Below are 24,691 nucleotides of genomic sequence, written 5' to 3'. Positions count from 1 at the left end.
TTGTGCTCACTATTACCGCCTTGTCCTTTTCTTGTGGATTGCTCTAGAATCAGAGTTCAATCCCACGGTCTGTTGAGCAGTTTTGATCCTTGGGCGCTTCACACTTCTAGATTCCTTAGTGCACAGCACCAAAGACGAGTATTTAATTTTCTTTCTTCCAGACTTGCTTGGAGCCAATACAAGCTTCTAAGATTTGCTAGAGGCTTGCTCTCTCTTGGTTCCAGGCAATTTCGCTGACAGAGCTTCCTGGAGTAAGACAGTCTGAAGCCTGTTCTGTCTTTCATTCTGGGCTGATGTCATGATGGTTGAGAAGATCAAGTATTTTGAAGGTGAATGTTTTTCGACCAATTATGATAAACACCATGCATGTGTTTTGGCCACCAGAAACACAGCTAGGCATGAGACGTACCTCCTAAATCCTAGCTTTTTGGTCTTCAGCTGTGTCATCTTTTTTTCCCCCAGCACTGAAGAACTTATTTCTAAACTAAACCTAACACTAACAGACCAGCCTAACTATATCCAAATAATTATAAAATATATGGATCTGGTAAAATTCTGGAGCAGCTCTACCTTCGTTCAGCTGGTTGCAGTTGGAGGGAACTGAGGCCTCTGGACTGCCACACCCCTTTTATATCTTTGCCCTGGAACATTCCCATGCCTCAGAATGGTATGATGGCTGGGTTTGACCCCTACCTCCCTCTCTGCAACTTGTTTAGCAGGTGTGTCTCACTAATGGGCTAGTGGGACCCTGATGTTTGTTTTCTCAGGTTTTGCCTGGAAGGAACTTATTTCATTGTTTTCTTCAGTTTCCATTTACCTATTGTAGCTCTATAGGAAGGAAAGTTCTCTGTGCTAATAGTGCACACTGAGGACATATCTTATCACAAACCCATGTAAAGAGCTGGGAGGAGTGGCCTACAGGCTGAAATGAGCGGTATGGTGAAGCATGGCTCATTCATGCCCCATTCTCACAAGGATAGGACGGGTTGGGGATTTCATTTCAGAAGCATATTTCATCGGCAGAACCCAGTGGGGTTGCTCTCAGTCTGAGGAACCATAATTGCCATTAATGTAGGAATCAACCAAGTTTGGCTAATGTTATTGCAGTGTAACTAGTGTGGGGATTTCCATCTGACAAAATGTTCATTTAAGCTATAACCATGTGTGAAGTATTTTATTCACTAATCATTTAGTCTCTGTGTAAACGTTAGCTCATAACTTTAGGGAATGCTTTAGATTAGAACCTTCTGGACATAACAGTGAGTAAATAAATATTTCAAAAGTGTCGAAGAATGAGCAACTTACCTGCTCCTTTCCAGGGCACCCAGAGAAGAAGATGGAATCAGAAAGTGGATCTGAGAGATAAGACTGAAGTAGATTTAACCGGAGACCTGTAGGTGATTCATTTGTCATCTTTACTCCATTCTGCAGAATGGTTACGGGAAACTAGACAAAATAAATAGCAACACTGCAACAGGAGAGTATGGCGATGGCAAAAATAATAATAAAGTGAGATATTTCTATACAGAGATTATACAAGTATAAATATATTTGTATTTTTAAAATAATTTCTTGATGTTCAAAGTCCTATAAATTAAATATACATGGGCTAAATTCAGCCCTTGGATGCAGGTGTGCAACCTCTCATGGACAGCAATAAAAGCTGTGTGAATGTGTATCCACAGCCAAAATACAGTCACTTCTGTTCAGCAGACTTACATTCATGCTAAAAATGTTTAAAAGCCTGCTCTGTATTTTTATATTTTCTAATATCATTAAAAAGAACAACTGTCCTTTGTTGATGAAATTATGTATCCTCTCACATTACTCTTCCCTTTGTATGCTCCCTCTCTCATTTTTACACCTTTTATCATTACTTCCTCCTACACCTGGAAGTCTTTCTGATCTCATGCACCAAGAGTCTGTTCTCTCTTCCTTCAAATTCTCCTTAAGATCTGCTTCTTCCGAGAATATTTCTACCATCTCCTCCTTCCCAATAAGTATGTGTTTGCATGTACAGAGCCCTAGCTTGTAGGCTTCTCAGAGGAAAGAATGTGCCTTAAAATGTTTGCAGAGCACTAAGCAAATTTATGGTACTACATAATGAATTTAACTATATATATATATATATATAACCCTTTAATTGTTATATATTTTAAAATTCAAATTTGAAAATGTTGATATTTACACTATTAGATGAAAACAAGGAGCTGCGCTTTCACTAAGAACAGTACATTTCTGAGACACAGAGTGTTTCATCAGGATTTGTTCCAAACATAGTCAACAGCAAAAATCTGGACCTGGATTTAGAGCAAAATTAAATAGACGATAGGAACTTTCTCCTCTTAAAAGCAACAAAGGTACTTGTGGATAATAAAACATATCTATAAGGCAGAAAACACCATTGTTTCTTCACAAGAAGAGCATGTCTACATTCTGTTCTAATATATATCGAATGTATTTTGATTATATATATATATTCACAACAATCCTTTAATTAGAGAGAGATATTTTTAAAATGTACACCCACTTTGCGTGTACAAGTTTGAAAATCCAAGCCAAAATTGCAGTGTGGTTATCCTATTGTGGAATACAAAATGGTTTATCATTAAACGTGTAATTAGGTCCACTGGAAATAAAAGTACCTTGGGTGACGGATAACTGGTAAGCCAAAGTCTGAAGAATGGATGGCAGGTGTCACTATTAAATTCTTCACAGATTTTCTCTAGCATCGGCATCCAGGAGACAGCAAGATGACAATTCTGTAAACAAACCCACGTGCCTTCTTCCATTCCTTCTCTAATCATTTTTGCAGCTATAGGTCCTTGTCCCTGTCCCAACGAGATGGCTTGAAACTTATTTCCAACCATGTGTTTGTCATTTGCAAATTTCAGGAGACCTTGGATGAAACATGTAATCTTTTAGCATTTGTTAGTTTAAAAGACTGCTTTATATTTGATATTAAAAAAAGAATTATAATACTATTTTGTTAAAATCTGAAAGTTCAAAATAATTAAAAGAATTTTTTCACAATGCATTAAACTATTTGATTTTAAAATCATATCCCTTTTATTCTGCAAGACAAAATTCTACAAATCTGATTTGGTAGCGTTTTATACCCATTTGGCACAGGTGCAAATGACTCCATAAGGTGCAAAAAGGAGGAGAATCAAGCTCTTAATCTGAAAAACTAGACATTTTGACAGGTCTTTTTATCTGTCACTGATTCAAAGATTTAGTAAGGAAAACATCCCATAGTGAATACTTACTAGACATGGGATCAGCTCCTGGAGACAGCACAAAGATTAGTGGGATTGTTGAATTTGAATCTAAGTAACTTTTTGATAGATCAAATGGTGGTGGCTCTACAAACTTCTTCCCCAGTTTGTCAGTTACAAAGATTGCTATTGCTGGACTAATCTATTTTAAAAAAAGCAAATATACTGGTAAGCACAAATATAACACAAAATCAGATTTGGTTGGATACACTGTATCATCTTTCATATTCATGGTAACCTAAATCATTATACAAACAGTGAGTTGGATACTGATAATGTAGCAAATTAATAGCTATATTTCACAGTCAATGTATAAAGTTCACATTCACTCTTGGGGACCAATCCATGGTTGCCCAGCAGCCCCTTTGTGCCAGCTGTGCCAATATAAAGGGGCCAGAAATATTCACATGGGTCCACTGCAGAATACTCACAGTGCAAGCGGTGGGCAGGAGAGAAAGAAAGTGAAGGGCCAGCAATTCTGCACCGCAGCAAGATGGCCCACTGCAACCAGGGAGCAACTCAAGGCAGCGCTCAGGGTTGCTTCAACCTGCACAAGGGGCCAAACTGGCCACTCAGCAGCCCCAGAATTTAGAAGGTGCAAACTGCCTCCCCTCCGCCCCTGCACTGGATAACTCAGGGCCTTGGGACTCTTAACACTAAATTTGTAGAAGTCTCAGTAGGTTTGGAATTTGAGCTCATTTAACATTCAAAAGCTTGGAAGCTTATTAAATATTTCCATACTACTGAGGCCTTATCCACCCAGCTACACTGCACTAACTTGTCAATCCCCAAATAACTCCTCCAACAGACACCAAACAGGTTGTGTTCTTGGGTTGCAGGCTTCACCTCCAATAGCTTGGTCTCCTCTTCAGAGGACAACTGGGTGTACTCCCCCAGTCTCCTATGCTTTAAATGCCTACTTCCAGTGCCTGGATGATTATTTCCCACCCTATCAACAATAAACCCAGCAACCCCTCACAGAATCAGGGGATGGTAGAATGGAGTGGGGGTGAAACATCATCTCAGTAGGTGAGGCATAATGTCCTCACAAATGTTTTTTGTTAGTTGCAATTTTTTCAGGCTGTAGAGCACAATGCCAGGCCTCAACTAGTTGCCATTCAGTGTGACACAAGCACAACATATATCCATTTTTGCTGACCAAAGTGGCTGTTTTCCCATAAATTCTAGTAAAAGTCTCTTTTTGCCATGAAAAATGTATATAGCATGTATAGTTCTCCTAACTACCAAGACCCCTTATTGCTGTACAGATAGATTCATGAGGAAATATACTTATGAAAAATCCTGCATGTCAATTTTTATTCCAAATATTAATTCTGCAATTTTACGTGCTGTGAAGTACTAAATATAGTCAATACAGATGAAAAATAACAACTTGTGATTGTCCTTACAGTCTTATGACTCAGACAGTAAAAAAAAAATTAAGGGTTCCTGAACATATATTTGAAACAATCAAAAAGTATAAGAATTTAGTATCACTAAGAAGAAGAAAATATTAAGAGATCAGTAGTACTGGTAAAACAATACCTCAATTTTACTTTTAGAGTCAAACTGATCATTATAGATGATGACTGAATATATAACATATAGGCTAAGGATATTTAGGTAAAAGTAGAACACATGTGATCACCTGCACAGCTATGTCACTGGTTTCAGAGTAATAGCCGTGTTAGTCTGTATCAGCAAAAAAAACGAGGAGTGAAATTCTAGCAGTTTGAAGTGTAGGGAGAAAAGAAATCTTAACAGAACTTACTGCATTTAGGTTCCATTTAATCAGTCTTGTAGTTAACAGAAAGAATAGTTACTTGCCTTACAGTAACTGTGATTCTTCAAAATGTGTTGCCTGGTACACATGTATTCACATGTCCACTCCTTGGGCAGTGTGCTGTAGACTACTATTTTTTGGCCAGCATTGTCATGTGTGGTTGTTCAAGTTGCTGTTGTGGAATCTAGTACAAGGTTAGGGTTAGCTGATGCCAGGAATGATTTTTGCCATGTTGATCTTTAGGTCCAATCTGATAAAGAGATGAAGGATCCAGTGAAGGATCTGATACATGGAGCACCCACTTGCTGCAGTGACTTCCCTCAGGTGAACCAATCATCGAGGTATGGGTGTAACTGTATTCCCTAATTTCTCAGGCAGGCTGCTACTACTGCCAATTATTTGGTAAAATCTCTTGGCACTGTCAATAGTCTGAAGAGGAGGATCTTGTATTAACAGTGGGAATCTCCGACTTGGAATTGTAAATATTTTCTGTGTATGGGGTGGATCATGATATGAAAATAAGCATCCTGGAGGTTGAGAGTCATAAACCAGTCCTAGGGATCTAAGAATGGGATCATGGATACCAGAGTTACTATCTTGAAATTGAAGTGGCAGATGACAGCACTGAGTGATCTCAACTCCAGAACTGGGTGTCAGCCCTCCTTTTTCCTTGGGATCAGGAAATAATTTGAGTAAAACCCCTTCCAGAATCACATCTTCCACTGCTCCAAGATTCAGAAGTGAATACACCTCTTGTCATAACAGACTCTTCTGAAGAGGGCCCTTGAAAAGAGATGGGGAAAGGGGAAGAAAGGAGCATGTGGAACTGCAGGGAACAGCCCGCAGAGATGGTCTCCTTAACCCAGTGAGCCAGTGTAATGAGGTTCTGTGATCACTGAAAATAACGACAGCAATCCCCAAAGTCTGTATGTGAGTGGGAAGGGGTAAAGATCTTCCAGGCATTCTGTTACACTGCTCTTCACTAAGGTGTTAAAAATGATTACTTCAAGGAAGTTGCAGGATGTGAGGCAGAGGATGTAGGTCTCTTTCTCAGCGACTCCAAGAAAATAGTAACCCTGTGATGATCCTGGATGATGAAACTAGTATGTTGTAAATCAGAGGTCTGATATGCTTCCTTGTAGGAGATAGTATGTAAAATCCTAGATACCAGAGAGTAGAGTGAGAATCTTTTAACTAATGCAGGGCCTTATCCATCTTGCTTAAAATGCTACAGCCCTTGAAGGGAAGCTCTTCTATTGTTGTATGTACTTCCTTTGGGATGCCTGAGGACTGTAACAAGAAAGCTCTCCACATGGTGATAGATGTGGCCATGGATATTGCAGACATATCTGAAGCATCTAATGCTGCCTGGAAAGACATTCATGCTACCAGCTACCCATCTGAGATTACTGACTTCAGTGCCTTTCTGCTATCCTGAGGAATCTTGTCTGGGAAGTCTAACACCTTATACTAATTTAAATAATCATACCTTACTAGATGTCAGGGACCATAGGTCTTGAACCCTGATCCACAGGGCTCTTACGAGCTAGGCAGTCCCAACCTGCCACCCTTGAACAGCAGCTGAATTCTAACAAAGGATACCAGTCCTGGAATATGATTGGTGGAACCTGGGGGTCCTGACTGGTCCCAAGTTTCTACTTAACCCAGGAACAGGAAGTTGTTCATGCAACTGGGTTCTCCCTGCTCAGGATTGCTTCCCCTGCAATGTCTGCTCCTACAACTTGCTGCAGATCTTCTGGTAACCTGACCCTGCCTGCCTGTGACTGACTCTCTGTCTGACCTCTGGCCAGTCTCAGACCCTGACCTCCTGGTATCTGACCTAGCCTGACTCCTGCTCCGACCAATAGGTCAGACTGCCTACATTCCAGTCATGACACTAACAAGGACTGATAGTTAGCTATTCGTAATTACAGGCTAGCCAAAGAATAGTTTTTCCTGACCACAAGGTCAAACCACCCACGTCCCGGTCATGACACTAACAAGAACTCAGAGTTAGCTATTCATAATTACCGGTTAGTCAAAGAATATTTTTCCTGACAAATAAATCTAGTCACTTTGGGGGTTTTTTGTTTGAGGGTGTCACTTTTTGTTTATTCTGTTGCCTAGTTCTTTTGTGGGCCACTGCTACCACCGGGGAGCCTGGTAGAGGATGAATATAGTAGTACTCAAAAACATCTTATGTCACCTGGAATCATTTATCTGGATTCTTGGAAGTTGCTGCAATAGAAATTGGTGTTTACCAGATGTTCTTCGCTAGCTCCGATAATGCTTTGTTAACTGGCATCACCAGGCAATGAGGCATGGAGGCGTGAAAGATATCTAGGAGTTCTGAGATGTATTCTGTATCACCCTCCATAGCTATCTCAAATTAATTCGCTATTAAGAGAAGCAGGTCTTGAAAACTTTTATAATTGTTAGGTTGACAGGGGGTTGCAGGCACCAGTGCTTCATCCAGAGAAGACAAGGAAACAGCAGTTGGCATCATCTGCCCCTCCATGGTAGGATGCTCTTCTTTAGATACTTCCTCCTGTTTTTCAGCATGCTGGACTGCCACCTGAGTCCCACAAGCTCCCTAGGATGGAGTAGGGAGGTGGTCCTAACTCTGGATTGGTGTGCGAATAAAAGGTATGTAGCAGGCTGCTAGCTCCAGGGAGCCCAGTAGGCCAGGGACTGGATGTTATTAGAGAAAGTGGGGCGGGGGGGGGGGAACTATCAGTAATGCCTATCCCTGGAACCTCTGGACCCATGTGGCACACAGAAGGTTCTTTACTCTATCAGATCCACACATACATAGGTGCAGACTCCGTGGGAGCTCCAGGGCCGGAGCAACCGCGGGAAAAAAATAGTGGGTGTTCAGCACCCACCAGTTTAATCAGCTGTGGCAGCTGCAAATCAGCTCTTGCACATGCGGGGCCCACCAGATCAGCTGTTTCCAGCAATCAGCTGTAGAGCGCAGCTGCCTATTAGCTGTTTGGTAGGGAGCCAGGATGAGCTCCTTCGCAGCATGTGGCTGCAGTTCCTAGCCTGGCTCCCACTGCAGGTAAAAGTGGTACCTTTCCAGGGCAGAGGGAGCAGGGCACCATTTAGGGAGGGCAGAGGGGGCTTCTGCTCCTCCCTGAGTTTCCTACCACAGCTGAGTGCAAACAGGAAAATGAACTGCTGCTCCACGTTGTCACCGGAGGAACCTGAGGCCTTTAGCTGTGAGCTGAGCAAGAAGTTGCTTTGGTTGATAGGACTGTCCTCCAGGAGCTGGATCAGCAGTTCCTCCCTCACCATTGGCTCGAGGCTGTGGGAAGTGTAAATTCCCCGTTGTGCAGGCTGCTGTTGCTCTGTGGCTGCGAGCGGGAGAGCTGTCTGTATTGCTCTGTCCATCTCCACCCCTTCATACATAGAGGGAGCCTTTAATGAGGTTCCCAAATGCCCCCTCAGGCTGGGCAGCTGAGAGCCTGTGCACCTTAGAAACCCCCCCAGCGCTAGCAGCCCCAGAACCAGAGGGGCAGTGGGCACACAAAGCACTCCATATGGGTAAATATTTCCTTGTCACCCAGCTGATAGGATGAGAGCCAGGAGAGAGCAGTTTCTGGCTAGCCTTGGGAAAGAGAAGGGAACTGATGAGTGCTGATCTCCTTAAGTCTCTCCCACAAAGGTGGTCAGTTTTATTTTCAGTGTAACAGTCAATGCTTCCTTTATACATTTCAGTTGCTCCTGATGGAAACCATAGGAAGTTATTGTACATACCTCTGCTTCTCAATCAGAAAATAAAATCTTTCATGAATTAGTCTATGGACCCTGGGGACTTTTTTTTTTTACAATTCCTGGAGAGCTCTTAATTCTACCTGGTGTTACAGCCTTAGAACAGGTCTCTTTAGTAAGCTCCTTAATATTTGAGTACGCTCTTGAAAATGACATTTTTTAGAGAGCAAATTTTCTTAACATTTAAGACATATAGTGTCATATTATATTTTCATTAAGGCATGGTTAAGAATCCTCCAGTTGGGTCACTGTAGATACATACTCAGGATTTCTATATTATATTATAAAACTGAACGGTTTCCAGAGGCTAAAACAGGCTTTTAGATCAGTGATTTGTAAATGCAAGTTCAATTTTTACATTTGTTTTTTTATGTTTTGAATCTTCACACCTTTAGTACCTTAAACTGGAGTGTGTTTTCATTTGTGCAGGAGAAATATCAAATGCATTGTATAAATAGATTTAAGACTTTATTTCTAATTACTGAGTAACTTAATAGGAAAAGAAAACACATTGCCACTGGAAAAAGGTGATAACATTTGTATTTACAAGAAATACACCTTCAGGTGTCTCAGAGCTGATAGAAAACAAACAAAAGGCAGTATTTCTTCACACAACACACAGTCAACCTGTGGAACTCATTGCCAGGGGATGTTGTGAATGCCGAAACCTTGATACCTCCATTGCCCCCATCACCACACAGACATGAATGGATTTAGCCTAGGAGGCAGGGAAGTATCAGCCCCATTTGGAAGGTGGGATCTAGGGCACCCAGAGGTGAAGTGATTTTCCCACGGCTAAGCAGGGAGTCTATGGCAGAGCAGAGAATCAAACCCAGAACATCTGAGCCCCAGGCCTTTGCCCTAACCACTAGGCAACCCTTCCTACATTGAGGAGGGGAAACCTCCTGTGCCTCTTTGAGTGAGTGGGTTGGGGCAGGCGCTAGACAGAGCCACCAGGAGGTGGGGAGCAGGGGCAGGCCTTTGGGGGTGTAGGGGGGTAGGGCCTTGGGAGAGGGGGCAGAGTCAGGGTGGGGCACCCGCCAGCAAAACCAAAGGTCAGCACCTATGCACACACATCATAAGAATAGTCCTTGGAAAGTAAACAAGATACCTCTTTAATATGTTTGGAGACTGATTAAGAATTTCTTAGCGATAATTTCCTTTCTGTTAGCAGTGTCTCCCACAATGCTAGCTGTCTGGTCTGTTTTCCTTTCTCAGCAGTTCACAGAGGCAGATCAGCTTTTTGGTATTGCATGGTCTGGCCATGACTCCTCTGCTCCCATTTTCTAACACATTACTTATTCCCAAGCCGTAAAACTTGCATAACTTTGCTAACACATATTCCAAAGATATTAACTATGTACATTAGATGAAGGAATATTGCCATATGGCAATGATTCCAGTCAATATTTGACACTTGACTCATAAGTAACTCAGGATGACTAGAATTTTGGGAGACACTGCTAGCAGAAAGTAAATTATTGGTAAGAAACTTTCAATTCTGCAGCTCAGCATCTCCTACAATTCTGGATGTCTGGGAAAAGCTGTAGGGAGGATTATGAAACAAAAGTTCAGTAGGAAAGAAGTAGTCCCTTTTTTGTAAGCTTGCTCAAAAGTCTATATTATTTCTGTGACTCCACCTGCGGCACCTTCCTGCCAAAGACAGAAAGTCCACCTTGCAGTACTTAATGAGGCGTTAGCTGTAGACCAAGTGGCTGCTTTGCAAATTTCCAAAATGGATGCACTTGCTTGTTCTGCACATGAGGTTACTAAGGATCTTGTAGAATGTGCCTTGATCCCTTCTAGGACAGGAACCTCTGATGATCTGTAGGCTTTCACAATACATAGTCTAAACCATCTAGTAATGGAGGACTTGGAAGCTCTGAGTCCCTGGCATTTTGGGTGGAAGGGCATGAATAGAGAGCCCAATCTTTTCATGGATTCTGTACATTTGAGACAGATTTTCAATGCTCTTCTGACATCTAAGGTGTGTGATGCCTTTTCAGTTGGATGTTGTGGTTTTGGATAGAATGAAGGAAGCACAACCTCTTGGGAAGTGTGGAAGGAGGAATATTCTTTAGGAAGAAAGGATTCTGTTGTCCTGAGCACCTGATCCTCTTGGATCCTCTTGGAACAAGCAATAAGGCTTCGGTATAGATAAGGCTGCCCGCTCCGACACTCACCTGGTCGATGTGACAGCTACTAGGAAACAAGTCAAAGGCTGACACAGAAGTCAAAGGCTCGAGGGGATGGCTTTTCAGGAAGAATGGCATGACTAATGATATGGCTAATTGGACTGCTTGAAGGAATCCGGTTATCTGTGGGATGTCTGCCAGGGACCCCTAGGATCCTGCAAATAGCATGTTACTGAGAGTGGACACCTGACATATAATGGTACTGGAGAAAGTCCAAAATGGATGAAATTCCTGATTTTCTGAAATTTGCATTGTGTTCTTGGCACCACTTATTGAATCTGGACCAGAAGGAGGAGTCCATTTTTAGTGTCAATACTCTCCTAGACAGAAGCAATGCCTTAATGAAAAGGCAGAAGCAGAATGGAGCAGGGCAGGAACAAGGCAGGAGTAAGGTCTGCCAAAGCAATTGGCTAAGATCTTCCTCATTGCACAGACAACTTCCTGGTGTCCCCTTATGTAGTGTGCCTGGACCAATCAGGATGCCGGGAGCACTGTCAATCAGGCCCTCTGTGGGCAGCATATCCTGTGGTGCTTGGGCCCACAAAGCTCATAATCTGTCAACTGCTGCTTTACCACAGCTGTTCCGTGGTGGTATGAATGTGGTGGTCGCTCAGGGACCAGCAGACCGAGGTTCTAGACCCATGGATCCTCACAAGGCTGATTTTTGAGAAAGGTGGTTGAGAGCAGGAGATTGAGCCAGAGCTCACCACAGCATCCCTGGGCAAAGAGCATTCATGTCCAGCGTGGTCTTGCTTTCCTGGATCCACAGCTGGCCTCACTGAATGGTCAGGAAGAAAAGGCTTGAAGCAAGCGTCCTTAGCCATCTGCACCCTTTTTTAAAAGGACTGACAGATAGAACATTTTTCAGGTATGCACCCCTCCGCAAGGCAAAAAAAAAAAAGCTCATGTAACTGTCTTTAAGCAATATATCTGCTTCACAGGAAGAGCAGTTCTTGAAGCTGGGAAACTTCAGTTCAGTCATGGCTAACTCATGGTACCATGAAAATATTTTCACCAAATGAAGAAAAAATAACTATATTACTATTTGCCAGTAGGCAAAACTATACTATGTACACTAAATCCAACCTAATCCTAAAACTATATGCCTAAAAACTATACACAAAAAGATTTGGTGATTGCACTAGGACATGGACTCTACCAAGGTCTCACAACCACAGGCAGTAAAGAGGAACTGAGGGGCAGTTGGGCCCACTCCATCCTTTATGCCCTGGGTACAGGAGCACAAGAACACTCAGAGTGCATAAGCAGCCCCAAAACATACTGGTAGCCAAAATATCTGGCTTTCAAGGGCATGGGGGTACCAGGAGTGGCATACATATTGGCAAGCACTCAAAGAACATAGTAACATGTAATAATAATTATCAAAGTGTACTACATGCCAAATAACAGTCTACAAACAAATGTTTCCATGTCCTTTTACCTTGTCTGATCTTAGGCACCGAAGAATGATAATCTTTTGTAGTTCATTCAACGATTTATCCCATGGTTTTGGTAAGGGAACATTGTGTGGCTCTTTGCTGTCATAGATTTTACGCCACTCACTTGCATTTTCAGAAATATGACTCCTAGAAGAAAAAGCATAGTCTGTTATTGTAAATGCCTAGAGTTTAGGTTTTCATTAATTCACTTGATTAAATGAAAAACAAAGAAATAGTGTCATATGCACTACAATTAATAAAATCGATTCGACATGCATTATCCCCCTCTCAACCAGCCAAAAATTGTATATTATACAACTTCTTACCTGACTTCTGCGCTGGGAAGTGGGAGGGACCACCTAAGCTGGTGTGGAGGAGCAAAGCCTCCATCTGTATGGCCTGGGTCTCCCCAAGGTCTGCTTGAATCTCAGGAGATTCATAGGTTCTGGGTATTGTGAACTCCCTATTTCTTCTATATTTGTGCGTGACAAACACCACTACCCAACAGAAGAATTCAAAGGAAATTCTTTGAAGAAGAAATCTTGTGGAATTTTCTTCCCTGGAACACCCTCCCATAGGTTATCCCATGAGTGGGGGAGAGACTGGTTCTTACATTAGTCCAGTTCCCCACCTCTTCCCCACAGTTAAACTTACATTTAAAGGAAGGAGAACGCCAAACAACTCTGGTTGTTTTGTCAGAGAATGGGGTTTGCTCCTCCATGAAATGATCTGTAGTGCCCACTCCCAAACCCCACAGATGCTCTGGGACCCACAGCAGACTCATGTGGAAGGCTTATGCCTTTGCACTGGCTCTAAAATCCTATGGTGAAATCCTGACCCTATTGAAATCAATGGCAAAACTCCCACTGACTTCAGTGGGGCCACGATTTTACCCCGGTGTCTCCTCCCTTACACCTGCAACAGAGTTCTGCTATTAGGGACTCCCCCTGGCCACAGCTGCCTCCTTTTCAAAGTAAGATTCTTCTACCAGGAAGGGACTTCACAGGGAAAAGTAATACAATCCACTCCAGAAAGACAAGTTCTTTATCTGGGAATTGATTGGATTCATTCTGACATTTACTTGAATAAAACATGAAATAACCTTCTAATTAATTAACCTCCTCAGCAACTTCCTTACAATGTGTGACAAAGAAGTACTCACTTCTGAAGCTGAGACACAATTTATGTTGTACAGGTATCAAATCACATTGATATTCAATATCACATTGATAGTCTGAAAAAGTCTCAGAAATATTGCTTAAATGTATGCAACATACTTCAGTCAATGTAGTTTTTTGTAATTTCACAATGGATTTTTACTGTACCTCAGTCCTCTAAAAGCTGAGAAATCACTTGCACGACATAGTTCATCCCAGCTTTTATCTTGTAGCCAAGTTGGATCTGGATTCTTGTGTTTGTTCTTGAGACCCACTCCTCCAGTTAATAGGAACATAAATTCCTGTTGTTCTATCTCTTTCCTAGCCCTAAATTCAGAAGAATGCCAAAATAGTTTGTAAGCAATACACAGTTATATTAAAAATGCATTTTGACATAGTATAAAGCAAAAGCGGTTTGTTATGTATAAAGCAAAAGCTGTTATGTTCCATTTTTATTTTACAACATTCATATTGCAGTAGCATCTGAGGTTTCAGGGCCTCACTGTGTTATGCAATTTACAAACATTATAAGGAGAAATGATAATTAAGGGTAAGGGAAGAAGGATACAATCATATGTATACAATTCACTTATTTTTACTTATAAAAAGTCTCAGCTACTGCTATCTGTGTCCAAGCCTACCCATCAATCATTGGCTGATTTCCTGTAAGTGTCATGCCAAAGATGGATCTTGAGGAAGAACGCAGAGGAGGAGATGGTTGTGGCCTTACAAATCAGCTCAAGAAGGGCCTCCCATGCATAAGGCAGAGTGGAAGACAGTGTGGATATGATGCATAAGATGTTAGCATTCACTATAAATTCATATGGTTTACAGTTAAGCAATATAAATTAATATAGCTGGTGAGCCTGGTTATTAAAAAATGTATGCACATAATAACTGATTATGATGTTTCCAAGTAGCCATGTGTGCCTTGCTTTCTTTCTTCAATGCCCACAGACACAAACTACCTTGTGCAAAAGCAGCAGCACAGCCAGTCAGCCAGAGTGGAGAGTCTAGATCACATGGTGGAAGGAAAAGCAGAGACAATGGGGAGATGGGAAAAAGAAAGGCTCCTCAAGAAAGGGGGAGTGATATGCTCCACAAAACTGCCGGAAAGACAGACCTCTTACTTGGAGAATTTTTCCTGAAACCTTATATTTAAAATGATGTTCACATTGTATTATTATTAGATAACATCATCCATCCCTTTGAAGGGTACCATAAAAACATAAAAGGAAAAAATGAATGAGACGTTTTGAGGCCTCATCTTCCCACCCAAATCAGTGGCAAAACCACTGATTTCAATGGGAGCAAAAGCACTCACATTTCATGACTAGGCACTAAAGACTAAGTTATCACCATTTGTGCCCAAGTATTCTGTTATTTGTAAATACTTTCAATCTAAGAAAAATGATTGTCTTGCGTTATGAGATGCTAGAAAAAAAAGATGAAACTTACATGAGAAGATTGCAGCAGAGTAAAAAGGAAAACAGCAGCTTATCCTTCTCAAACAATGAGCGACATATATTGCAATATAGGTTGTATGTAAAGTGGTCATTTAGGTATCGAAGACGCTTCTCCAAAATTTTGGATTTGTTACTAAAAAAGAACATTTGTACATATATTGAGTCAGCAACTAAATAAGAAATCCAAAGCTCTTTGAAAGGTTTTGGCGGGATACAGATTAGGGCTGAAACTTTCAAAAGCACTTAAAGGAGTTAGGCAACCAACTGCATCCAAAGGAAGTTGGGCAGCTAGCTCCCTTAGGCTCCTTTGAATATCCCAGCCAAAATGATTAACTGAAATCTCAGTTGTACTCAGGTGGTGGCACGCTCACCATGCATTATGGGTTCTATTTCAACACCAGATTTGGAATCCTCAACAAATAACACTGCCGCAGATTAATATAGGGAGTGCTGTCCTTTGTATGACATATTAAGGAGAGTGCTTGTGGTGGGAGAACTGTCCACTTGGAAGCTAAGAATCATATTGCTTCTCTTAATAAGAGATGTTTTGTGTTTGGGGAGTCTGTGTTTAAAAAGGGAAGAGTCAGTGGCTGATGGTTCCTCACCACAACTTGGACCTATCTGATCTGCATATTAGGGGAGCTGAGCCCATCCTAGCTGCACTGTGGGCAATCAGTTCAGAGACTTACTAATACTGGTTTCTATAAAACTACAGGTGCAAAAATACAGATGCTGATATTTGCTGGACCAAATTTGTAACACCAAAATCAGAGATAATTTCTAAAAACTTGGGCCTCAGTGAGACAAAACAGAAGTGGAAAGTCTAATTTAGTGAGGTAAATGCTTTAAATGGAGGGAACTGTTGATCAGAAGAGAAATAAAGAGATATATGGTATTTTGGCTCAGAAATAAGTACTTACCTGTCATGAATAGAGTTGATATAGAGATTAACAAACCAACTGAGAGAGTATTGGTACATGGGGTCAATGTTAGCTAGGTCTGCAATACTAAAGAAGAGCACCGATGAATGCTTTGCAATTGGTCTATAACCTTCTCGTGATTCTGCTATTTTTATTTCTGTTTTCTCAGCAACCTAAACAAAATGACAAATATTGTAAAAGATTTTCTCTTCATATTTTCCTTTCTTCACAAAGAATGTATTAGTATATACTATCATTATTAAAAATAAATGTATATGACACTTTATAAGCATAGAGTAAGACACCTTCCATGCTCCAAAATACTTACAGTCTCAGGCCCTAACCCTCAAATGAGCCCTGGGTGGGTGGAACCCAGCACTCTCACAAAGACCCCTTGATTTCACGATCTTCCCCCACAGAGCTTATTGCAGTACTGGGGCCTAAGGTAGTCAAGACCAAAACAAAACCAGGCACAACTGGTCAGGCTTGTCCCTCTGCATCAGGTGTGGTAGACTTCACCATTAATGCCCGGAAATATGACTGGATTTCAAATTGCTCATGTATAATCATTCCAGCAGAAGATATTTAACAATATATTTGCCTTTTATCAAATCTATTATATGAAATTAAATAACTTAGAATATAGCTAACATAAAGAGCAAAGGATTGTTTCTTACTTGTAAGTATATATTATAGTATTAATGTAGCTAGGTGTTAACAAATGGAGTATAAGGACAATAACAGATAAAACACAGAATCACTGATATTTTATTGCTGTAAAGTCTTTGACAATTCAGAGATGTCTAGTTACCACCAGTGCATACTTAACTCTCATTGTTATCAAAGAGAATTATGTACACATATGGAAGGGAAGTTATTTTTCATAAATATGTTACCAAAACAAAGTTTACAGCTGTAGTTCTCTGTGGTCTAGGTACCTGTAAGTCTGTCAGCTTTTTGAAAATACCCCATTTCTCTATTATGTATTTCTTAAGCACATCACAAGGATGAATTCCAATGCAGCAAAAAATATTAATGTAACTGAAAAAAGGAGAGTATATTCTAAAGATTGGAATGTTTTTTCCTCCACCTATTTGCTCCCTGCACATATTTGAATAGGTCTGTTCAAGTATAATGGAAAAGTTTAGGTAACTGAGTAAAATATTATAGGAAATTTATTACTAGGTCACCATGCAAGGAAACATACCTTGTGCCTTAAACATAAAATATGGAATTTATTAGGTTCCTTCTGAAAGCAACTGTTACTGAGAAGCCAACCCTTCTCTCCTACATGAGCCTTAGTGAGAATTCTGTCTGAATCTCTTTATAGCTTTGCCACTCTACCTTTCTTTATGAAGTAATTTAGTCAGAGAGCACTACTGGATTTATGTTAACAGGCTGGCCTAGAAGTGCCACACTGTATGCCACTAAAGCAAAGTAACTGCATGATAATTTAGTGCTTACTTGCACTGTATAGATAGATACCAAAAGCTTAACCTGACTCTATAAGCAGACAGTCTTCAGGCCACGGAAAAGGAAATCACTCTCTGATATAAATAGAGCACTTGCCTTAGCAATTTTTACAGACTCCATGTTTTACAAAGAACTGCCAATGTGAAAGGCGAAGACACCAGGAACAGGGGTGGAAACAAGTAATTTCTCAGGACAGGAAGAAATCTTCACTACTGTCACTGGCGTAATGTACTTCCTATTTCTTGCTTAAGAATATGATCCTACACAAGTCCTAAGGAAAATCTACTAATTGTGCAAAACCCTCCTTTCATAAAAAAGATTAAACACATTGAGCCACAAATATCATATCAAAGTGACATTACAGACCTTACAAAAACAAAAGAGCAAGGAAATTCAGACTTGAGGATAAAACATCACCTGTAACCTCACACCCGCATGAAACAAGGGTGCTTCAGAACACAAAGTGTTTTAGAAGATTGTTTTCAGATACATCTAGATTACTTTAGAACAATAGGGCTCTAACAGATGACTGTGAACCAGATTGTTCTCCCCAGTTTCTAATGCATCTTAGGTGCTTAGGGCTTAGCTACATGGGGAAATTGATCCGCAGAATGGTAATGGTATACTTATACTGCTGTAGTTATGCCAGGATAACTCCCCATATGGAGATACTATTCTGAAATAAGAAAAGGACTACTTGTGGCACCTCAGAGACTAACAAATTTATTTGAGCGTAAGCTTTCATGAGCTACAGCTCACTTCATCGGATGTATTCAGTGGAAAATACAGTGAGGAGATTTATATACATAGAGAACATAAAACAATGGGTGTTACCATACACACTGTAACCAGAGTGATCACTTAAGGTGAGCTATTACCAGCAGGAGAGCAGGGGGTGATAATCAAGGTGGGCCATTTCCAGCAGTTGACAAGAATGTCTGAGGAACAGTGGGGAGTGGAGGGGGGGAATAAACATGGGGAAATAATTTTACTTTGTGTAATGACCCATCCACTACCAGTCTCTATTCAAGCCTAAGTTAATTGTATCCAGTTTGCAAATTAATTCCAATTCAGCAGTCGCTCACTGGAGTCTGTTTTTGAAGTTTTTTTGTTGAAGAATTGCAACTTTTAGGTCTGTAATCGAGTAACCAAAGTGATTGAAGTGTTCTCCTACTGGTTTTTGAATGTTATAATTCTTGACTTCTGATTTGTGTCCATTTATGATTTTACATAGAGACTGTCCAGTTTATTCCAGTTTAAATACTCTGCTTTGACATGTTATAACAGGGAGTTCACCAGCATATCTATTCTGGTATGATTATACTGCTATAATTCTTTTGGTCAAATTTTTCATATAGATAAGAGCTAAGCCAGGGGTTGTTGAGGGGAAAACCTTTCTGGCTCCATGGTACTTTTTATCCACTACTCCAAACCTAAACGAGTCCTACTGTGCAGGTTCTGAGGAAATTAGCCTAATTGATTTAGGAGGAGGAGGAGGCCAGGGGCAGGACAGTTGAGACTGGGAGAATATCACCATCTGTTGCTGTCATAAATATAAAGGGAAGGGTAAACACCTTTAAAATCCCTCCTGGCCAGAGGAAAAACCCTTTCACCTGTGAAGGGTTGAGAAGCTAGGATAACCTCACTGGCACCTGACCAAAATGACCAATGAGGAGACAAGATACTTTCAAAGCTGGACGGGGGGAGAAACAAAGGTTCTCTTGGTCTGTGTGTTGCTTTTGCCAGGACCAGAGCAGGAATGCAGGTCAGATCTCCTGTAAAAGGCTAATAAGCAATCTAGTTAGATATGTGTTAGATTCTGTTTTGTTTAAATGGCTGATAAAATAAGTTGTGCTGAATGGAATGTATATTCCTGTTTTTGTGTCTTTTTGTAACTTAAGGTTTTGCCTAGAGGGATTCTCTATGTTTTGAATCTGATGACCCTGTAAGGTATTTACCATCCTGATTTTACAGAGGTGATTCTTTCACTTTTTCTTCAATTAAAATTCTTCTTTTAAGAACCTGATTGCTTTTTCATTGTTCTTAAGATCCAAGGGTTTGGGTCTGTGTTCACCTATGCAAATTGGTGAGGATTTTTATCAAGCCTTCCCCAGGAAAGGGGGTGTAGGGTTTGGGAGGATTTTGGGGGGAAAGACGTTTGGGGGGGAAAGCGGGCTCTTTCCCTGTTATATATTTGTTAGACGCTTGGTGGTGGCAGCTATAAAGTCCAAGGGCAAAAGGTAAAATAGTTTGTACCTTGGGGAAGTTTTAACCTAAGCTGGTAAAAATAAGCTTAGGGGGTTTCTAATGCAGGTCCCCACATCTGTACCCTAGAGTTCACAATGGGGAAGGAACCTTGAGAGTTGCACTTTCCCAATCCCTCCTTAAATGGGGAATCCCTGCATTATATGATGCAGATTATCTTCACAGTGGACCCTCCCAAAAATGCTGTTCAAGAGCTGTGGAAGGTAAGAAGGTATTGCAGCATGTCACTTTCTGCCCAGAAGGCCTTATTTCAGGAGATCTGTAAATGTAGAGGCAAATGTAGGCTACCATTTTCCTAGCATGGTACACCACCCACTAACAAGATAATTCAGCGAAAACTCATATAATTGGCAGTCAAGATGTTTCTTGTCCCATATGCAGGTTTTTCCAATTGCGGGACAATCTGGCCCACTATGCTTACCCATATATAACATTTCCCATCTTCAGTGTACCACACAAATATTAATTAATCCACCCAGCCTCCTCAATGATGTCCTAAAGGTAAGTACTTCTGACACCTTAGACACCTTGTGATAAGCTTATGCTCAAATAAATTGGTTAGTCTCTAAGGTGCCACAAGTCCTACTTTTCTTTTTGTGAATACAGACTAACACGGCTGTTACTCTGAAACCTAAAGGTAAGTATTATTATTCTCATTTTATATGTGGGAAAATTAACACAGAGACAGGTTAACTGACTCACACGAGGCCACGCAGTGAGTCAGAGGCATTTACAATGTTAGAACTTGGAGTTTCTGGCTCCCAGTCCCATATGCAGGTTAGACCATTACTGTCTCCCTTAAAAGACTGGTTTTTGTTCATTTAAAAATTAGACCCTTACAACTACGTTAATATAGGGCCAAATCCTGAAGGCCTTACCTCTTACTCAATCCTTATTCAGGCACAACTGCCTTTGAAGATGGATGTTTTGCCCAAGTAAGGACTGATCTAACCATGAACGAGGATTTCAGCGTTTCCTCAACAGTTTTTCTTTTTCTTATAAATTGATCTTTTTCATTCATAAGCATAGAATTTTGCTTCTAATTCACAGTCTTCCTGGCAGAAAGCAAGCTTTTAGGTTTTGTACACAATAACCACTGAATTTGAAAACAAAATCTAACATTGCTTACCTGTTGTTTCTTGGTGATCTCATTAGACATTATTTTAGCAGAATCCAAGACCATGATAGCACTCTCATCTTCCAAAATGTTCCCTTCGGAAGACTGTAATGTTTCTAAAATTTTCTTCTCAATTTCCTTTAGTTGTTTTTTATTGGCCGCAGACTGAAGGATGAGAGCATTCCTCTCTTCTTCTAATTCTGGTCTAAAAACCAAAACATACACCCAAAGTTTACCTTTTATGCTAGTATTGTTACATATTCAGATACCTGCATGTAGTTAATCCACATTTGAAAAATCAATATTTATATAAAGTAGATCACATTGTTCATGTTATATGATCATGTAATATTAGTGTCACAGAAACCTTACCTCTTGATTTTGGTAGGTTTGTGTCAGGATCTTAGCATTCCATTAATGCAGTTTTTACCACTGAGCTACACAGTTATACTGGAACTACATTAGTGCCAATCCTCTCTATTTTAGCAAGACACTAAGGCCAACACTTTCAAACCTGGGTGCCTAAAGTTAAGCTCTTGGGGGTCAAATTCTATGCTTACACCCAGAGCTTTCCCACTAACATCAATAGGGTTGCACAGGATTTCAGTCACCACAGAATTTGGCCCCTAAAGCCTTGACTCAATTCAGAGCTCAGCTCCTGAAAATCAGGCCACTTATTGAGATGCCTACATATGGACTTAGGCGCAAAACTTTAGGTTAATTTTATGTTTGAAAATGTTTGCCTAAAATTTTATATCCAGACTTCTGAAAATGTCAGTTAATCCGAATTTTTAATTACTATACATGTAATTCTTGTTTTTGAGTAAATATTATACAGCTTATGTACTGCATGAGTTTGTGATGTGGAACTTACATTAAATGTATTAAGATTTTTTTAGCAAGTGAATCTAGTATATTTGAGTGGACAGTTCTGTGTTCATTTGAATGATCAGAAACCCAGGAAATCCAATCTAATCTGTCTCTATTTTGAGTTTAGACAAGAACTAGGAATAGTTTCAGAGCCACCATGTCCTTTCTTCATTGAAAAGTAAAAACGCAGCCTAATAATCCAATATCCACATTTGCATGTGCAAAATCAATGGGCTGGATTGCCAGGAAGCCATATCAGAAAACAAATAATCATGAAAAGAAAAGGAGTACTTTTGTGGCACCTTAGAGACTAACCAATTTATTTGAGCATAAGCTTTCGTGAGCTACAGCTCACTTCATCGGATGCTGAGCTGTAGCTCACGAAAGCTTATGCTCAAATAAATTGGTTAGTCTCTAAGGTGCCACAAGTACTCCTTTTCTTTTTGCGAATACAGACTAACATGGCTGTTACTCTGAAATAATCATGGTTGCTCTGTGATAATGTTAAATAACAAAACACTTTTCCAATATCTCAGATGACTCACATACTATCATGATGGACCCCCTAGAAATATCTTAAATAAGACAGCTAGAATACCAGTATTGTTTATAGTTGTTATGAAAAAACATTTAGAATCACTAACAATTGCCCCATTTTATTACGAATATTTCTCTTAATTGCTTCCAAAGTCTCCTGTTTAGAATATTTCATTTGCCTATTTGCAATAAACAAACACATACCTCTCTTTTGCAACAACAATACCTAGTAGCTGGTCTTCAAGTCCCTCTGGTGTTATCATAAAGTTGAGTAAAGAAACTTTTGTAGCCAGTTCAGGCATATAATGTGGATTTCTTAGTTTTGTTGTAATAAAAAATTTGAAATCACTGGAATACTCAATAATTGTCTCACCAAGCCTGATGCAATCCATGCCCCCTAAAGTTCAGAAGACAAACATTTGTGCATGTGACTCCGTTCTTTGTTAATAAACGTGTATTGGTTTTCACCAAGACAGATTACAGTGCTGTGTTGTTATAAAGGAACTGATCCTGACTCATAACCCTCCCATGCATGTACACTTTCTCCTTGAGGACAGTTTACTTGGTAATTACTGTGAGTATCCAGTGACAGGGGCTGGATGATACAGGGGAAAGTTCTTCAAAGGGGGGTTGGGGTTTGGGGTCACCTATTGTTAACCTGCAAATCAAAATAGGACTGGCAGCGTCCTGAGGAGAATATGAGTAGCTGAAAGGCTGGCAGTGTACAAGGGCTGACACACAGATTCCACAAGACAAACTCCCTCACGCTAGGGGCAGGGTGGTAACAAAGTGACCCACAATCCGGGGCGTCCCAAGAAAACATCACAATGTAAGTTATATATTTGCTTACCTCAATTATTTATGCAAAAAATATTACTTTTGTGATCAAGTAAAAGCAAAAGTCTTGTTAAGAGCAAATCAAGTAACCTCAAATAGTAAGAGCTGGAAATAAGGTGAGTCCTGGCCCCATATAAGTCAATGTTAAAACTACCACTCACTTTAGTGGAGCCAGGATTTCATCCATAGTAGGTAAAAATAATTGAGTGGGTCACACAGTTATGCCCTTCCTTTACTGTGTACATATAAAATTGGAAAAGGTACAGGTTTTATGTGGTTGTTTTCAAATTTCATATTCTTGTTTCACAGTAGCTCAAACCAATTCATGTATTAAAACAAGATAACAAGATCCGTACATAGCATATCAAGCAAGCATATAATCTTATTTGACCTTAACCCAAACTCTCCTATGCTTTTTGCTACCACCTGTCATGATTTATATAATTTTAGACTAAAATTTCCCTGGAAGATCTTTTGTCTGTAAAATGTCACACACACCTGTGGCCCTGTACAAATATTTACAAAATAAATGTGCCACCAGCATCTGTTGCAACAAGCACATATGGGGCAGGTTGTTCGTGGCTCAACCTTTAGAGACTCAGGAGATTGCTACAGCCCTATTCCCCTCTAGTTATTCCCAGTCTGATCAGCTCTCTCTAAAAGAGCAGAATATCTTCAGGGACAGACCATCCATTTCCTATCTTCCACTCAAGTAGAGTGGGGATCTTTAAAGGGTGGCCACACATCCCAGACATCTTCCTCTTATCCATGGGAAGGCTGCTCACAGTCTGACTCCTACACCTCCAAATATTAGAGGATCCTTAAAGGAAGTGTCTTATAGAGTTCCATGCATGAGTTTCCTCCATATGAAGGCTCTGCATTCTTATCTCCAACAGCAGGTATCTTAGGAGAGAAACCAATTCACAGCCACCTGCTCTCTGTAGTAGCAGACTATGTTGAGCCCTGCTGTTGCCTATTCATAGAATCATAGAACCATAGAATATCAGGGTTGGAAGGGACCTCAGGAGGTCATCTAGTCCAACCCCCTGCTCAAAGCAGGACCAATCCCCAAATAAATCATCCCAGCCAGGGCTTTGACAAGCCTGACCTTATTTTGAATACGGTTCCAATAATTAATGCCCACAGCACACTGTGCAGTTCCAAAACCCTAGCGTGTATGAGATTTGAGATTTCCCAGGTCCCGTATAATTAGAACTGGTCAAAAAAATCAGACCTTTTCTACCATGACAAACTTTGACATGAAACAATTTTTTTCATTTAGTTTTGAATGAATGTTTTGTTTCAATTTTCTTTTTGAAAACTAAACATGAAAATTCAGTGTTCAGGTCCCTCTACCGACTCTTTTTCTCTCACTTCTTTACTTTTCGCCCATTTTATCACTTGGAAAAGAAAGGATACATTTTTTGAAAAAGGAGATTCCCACCTTAAACCTGGACCTTTTCTTCATCATCATATGACTTTGAGAAGATAATACTTGCATGAAAAATGTGCAACTTTTGCAAAATACCATGATAACTCTTCTTAACTTAGAATGTAATGCAATAAATAATACATCCTAT

At 40.3% G+C, this 24,691-nt stretch overlaps 1 protein-coding gene across 5 annotated transcripts in view; it reads right to left on the bottom strand.

Annotated features, from left to right (window-relative positions):
* DNAH12 (dynein axonemal heavy chain 12) overlaps nucleotides 1-24,691 on the bottom strand; it is a 177,429-nt gene that overhangs the window by 18,103 nt on the left and 134,635 nt on the right. For all 5 annotated transcript variants that reach the window (XM_048856798.2, XM_048856795.2, XM_048856794.2 and 2 more), the window contains 9 exons: nucleotides 22,479-22,671; nucleotides 20,880-21,072; nucleotides 16,013-16,185; nucleotides 15,085-15,225; nucleotides 13,795-13,953; nucleotides 12,472-12,616; nucleotides 3,270-3,420; nucleotides 2,646-2,899; nucleotides 1,306-1,446 (listed from right to left, as the gene is read on the bottom strand). In XM_048856798.2, coding sequence (XP_048712755.2) covers nucleotides 1,306-1,446; nucleotides 2,646-2,899; nucleotides 3,270-3,420; nucleotides 12,472-12,616; nucleotides 13,795-13,953; nucleotides 15,085-15,225; nucleotides 16,013-16,185; nucleotides 20,880-21,072; nucleotides 22,479-22,671 — 1,550 coding nt within the window. The remainder of the gene's footprint in view (nucleotides 1-1,305; nucleotides 1,447-2,645; nucleotides 2,900-3,269; nucleotides 3,421-12,471; nucleotides 12,617-13,794; nucleotides 13,954-15,084; nucleotides 15,226-16,012; nucleotides 16,186-20,879; nucleotides 21,073-22,478; nucleotides 22,672-24,691) is intronic.

This window comes from Caretta caretta, chromosome 7 (assembly GCF_965140235.1).
Source record: "Caretta caretta isolate rCarCar2 chromosome 7, rCarCar1.hap1, whole genome shotgun sequence".
NCBI classification, from domain to species: domain Eukaryota; kingdom Metazoa; phylum Chordata; order Testudines; family Cheloniidae; genus Caretta; species Caretta caretta.
This window is presented reverse-complemented; position numbering and strand designations above follow the sequence as displayed.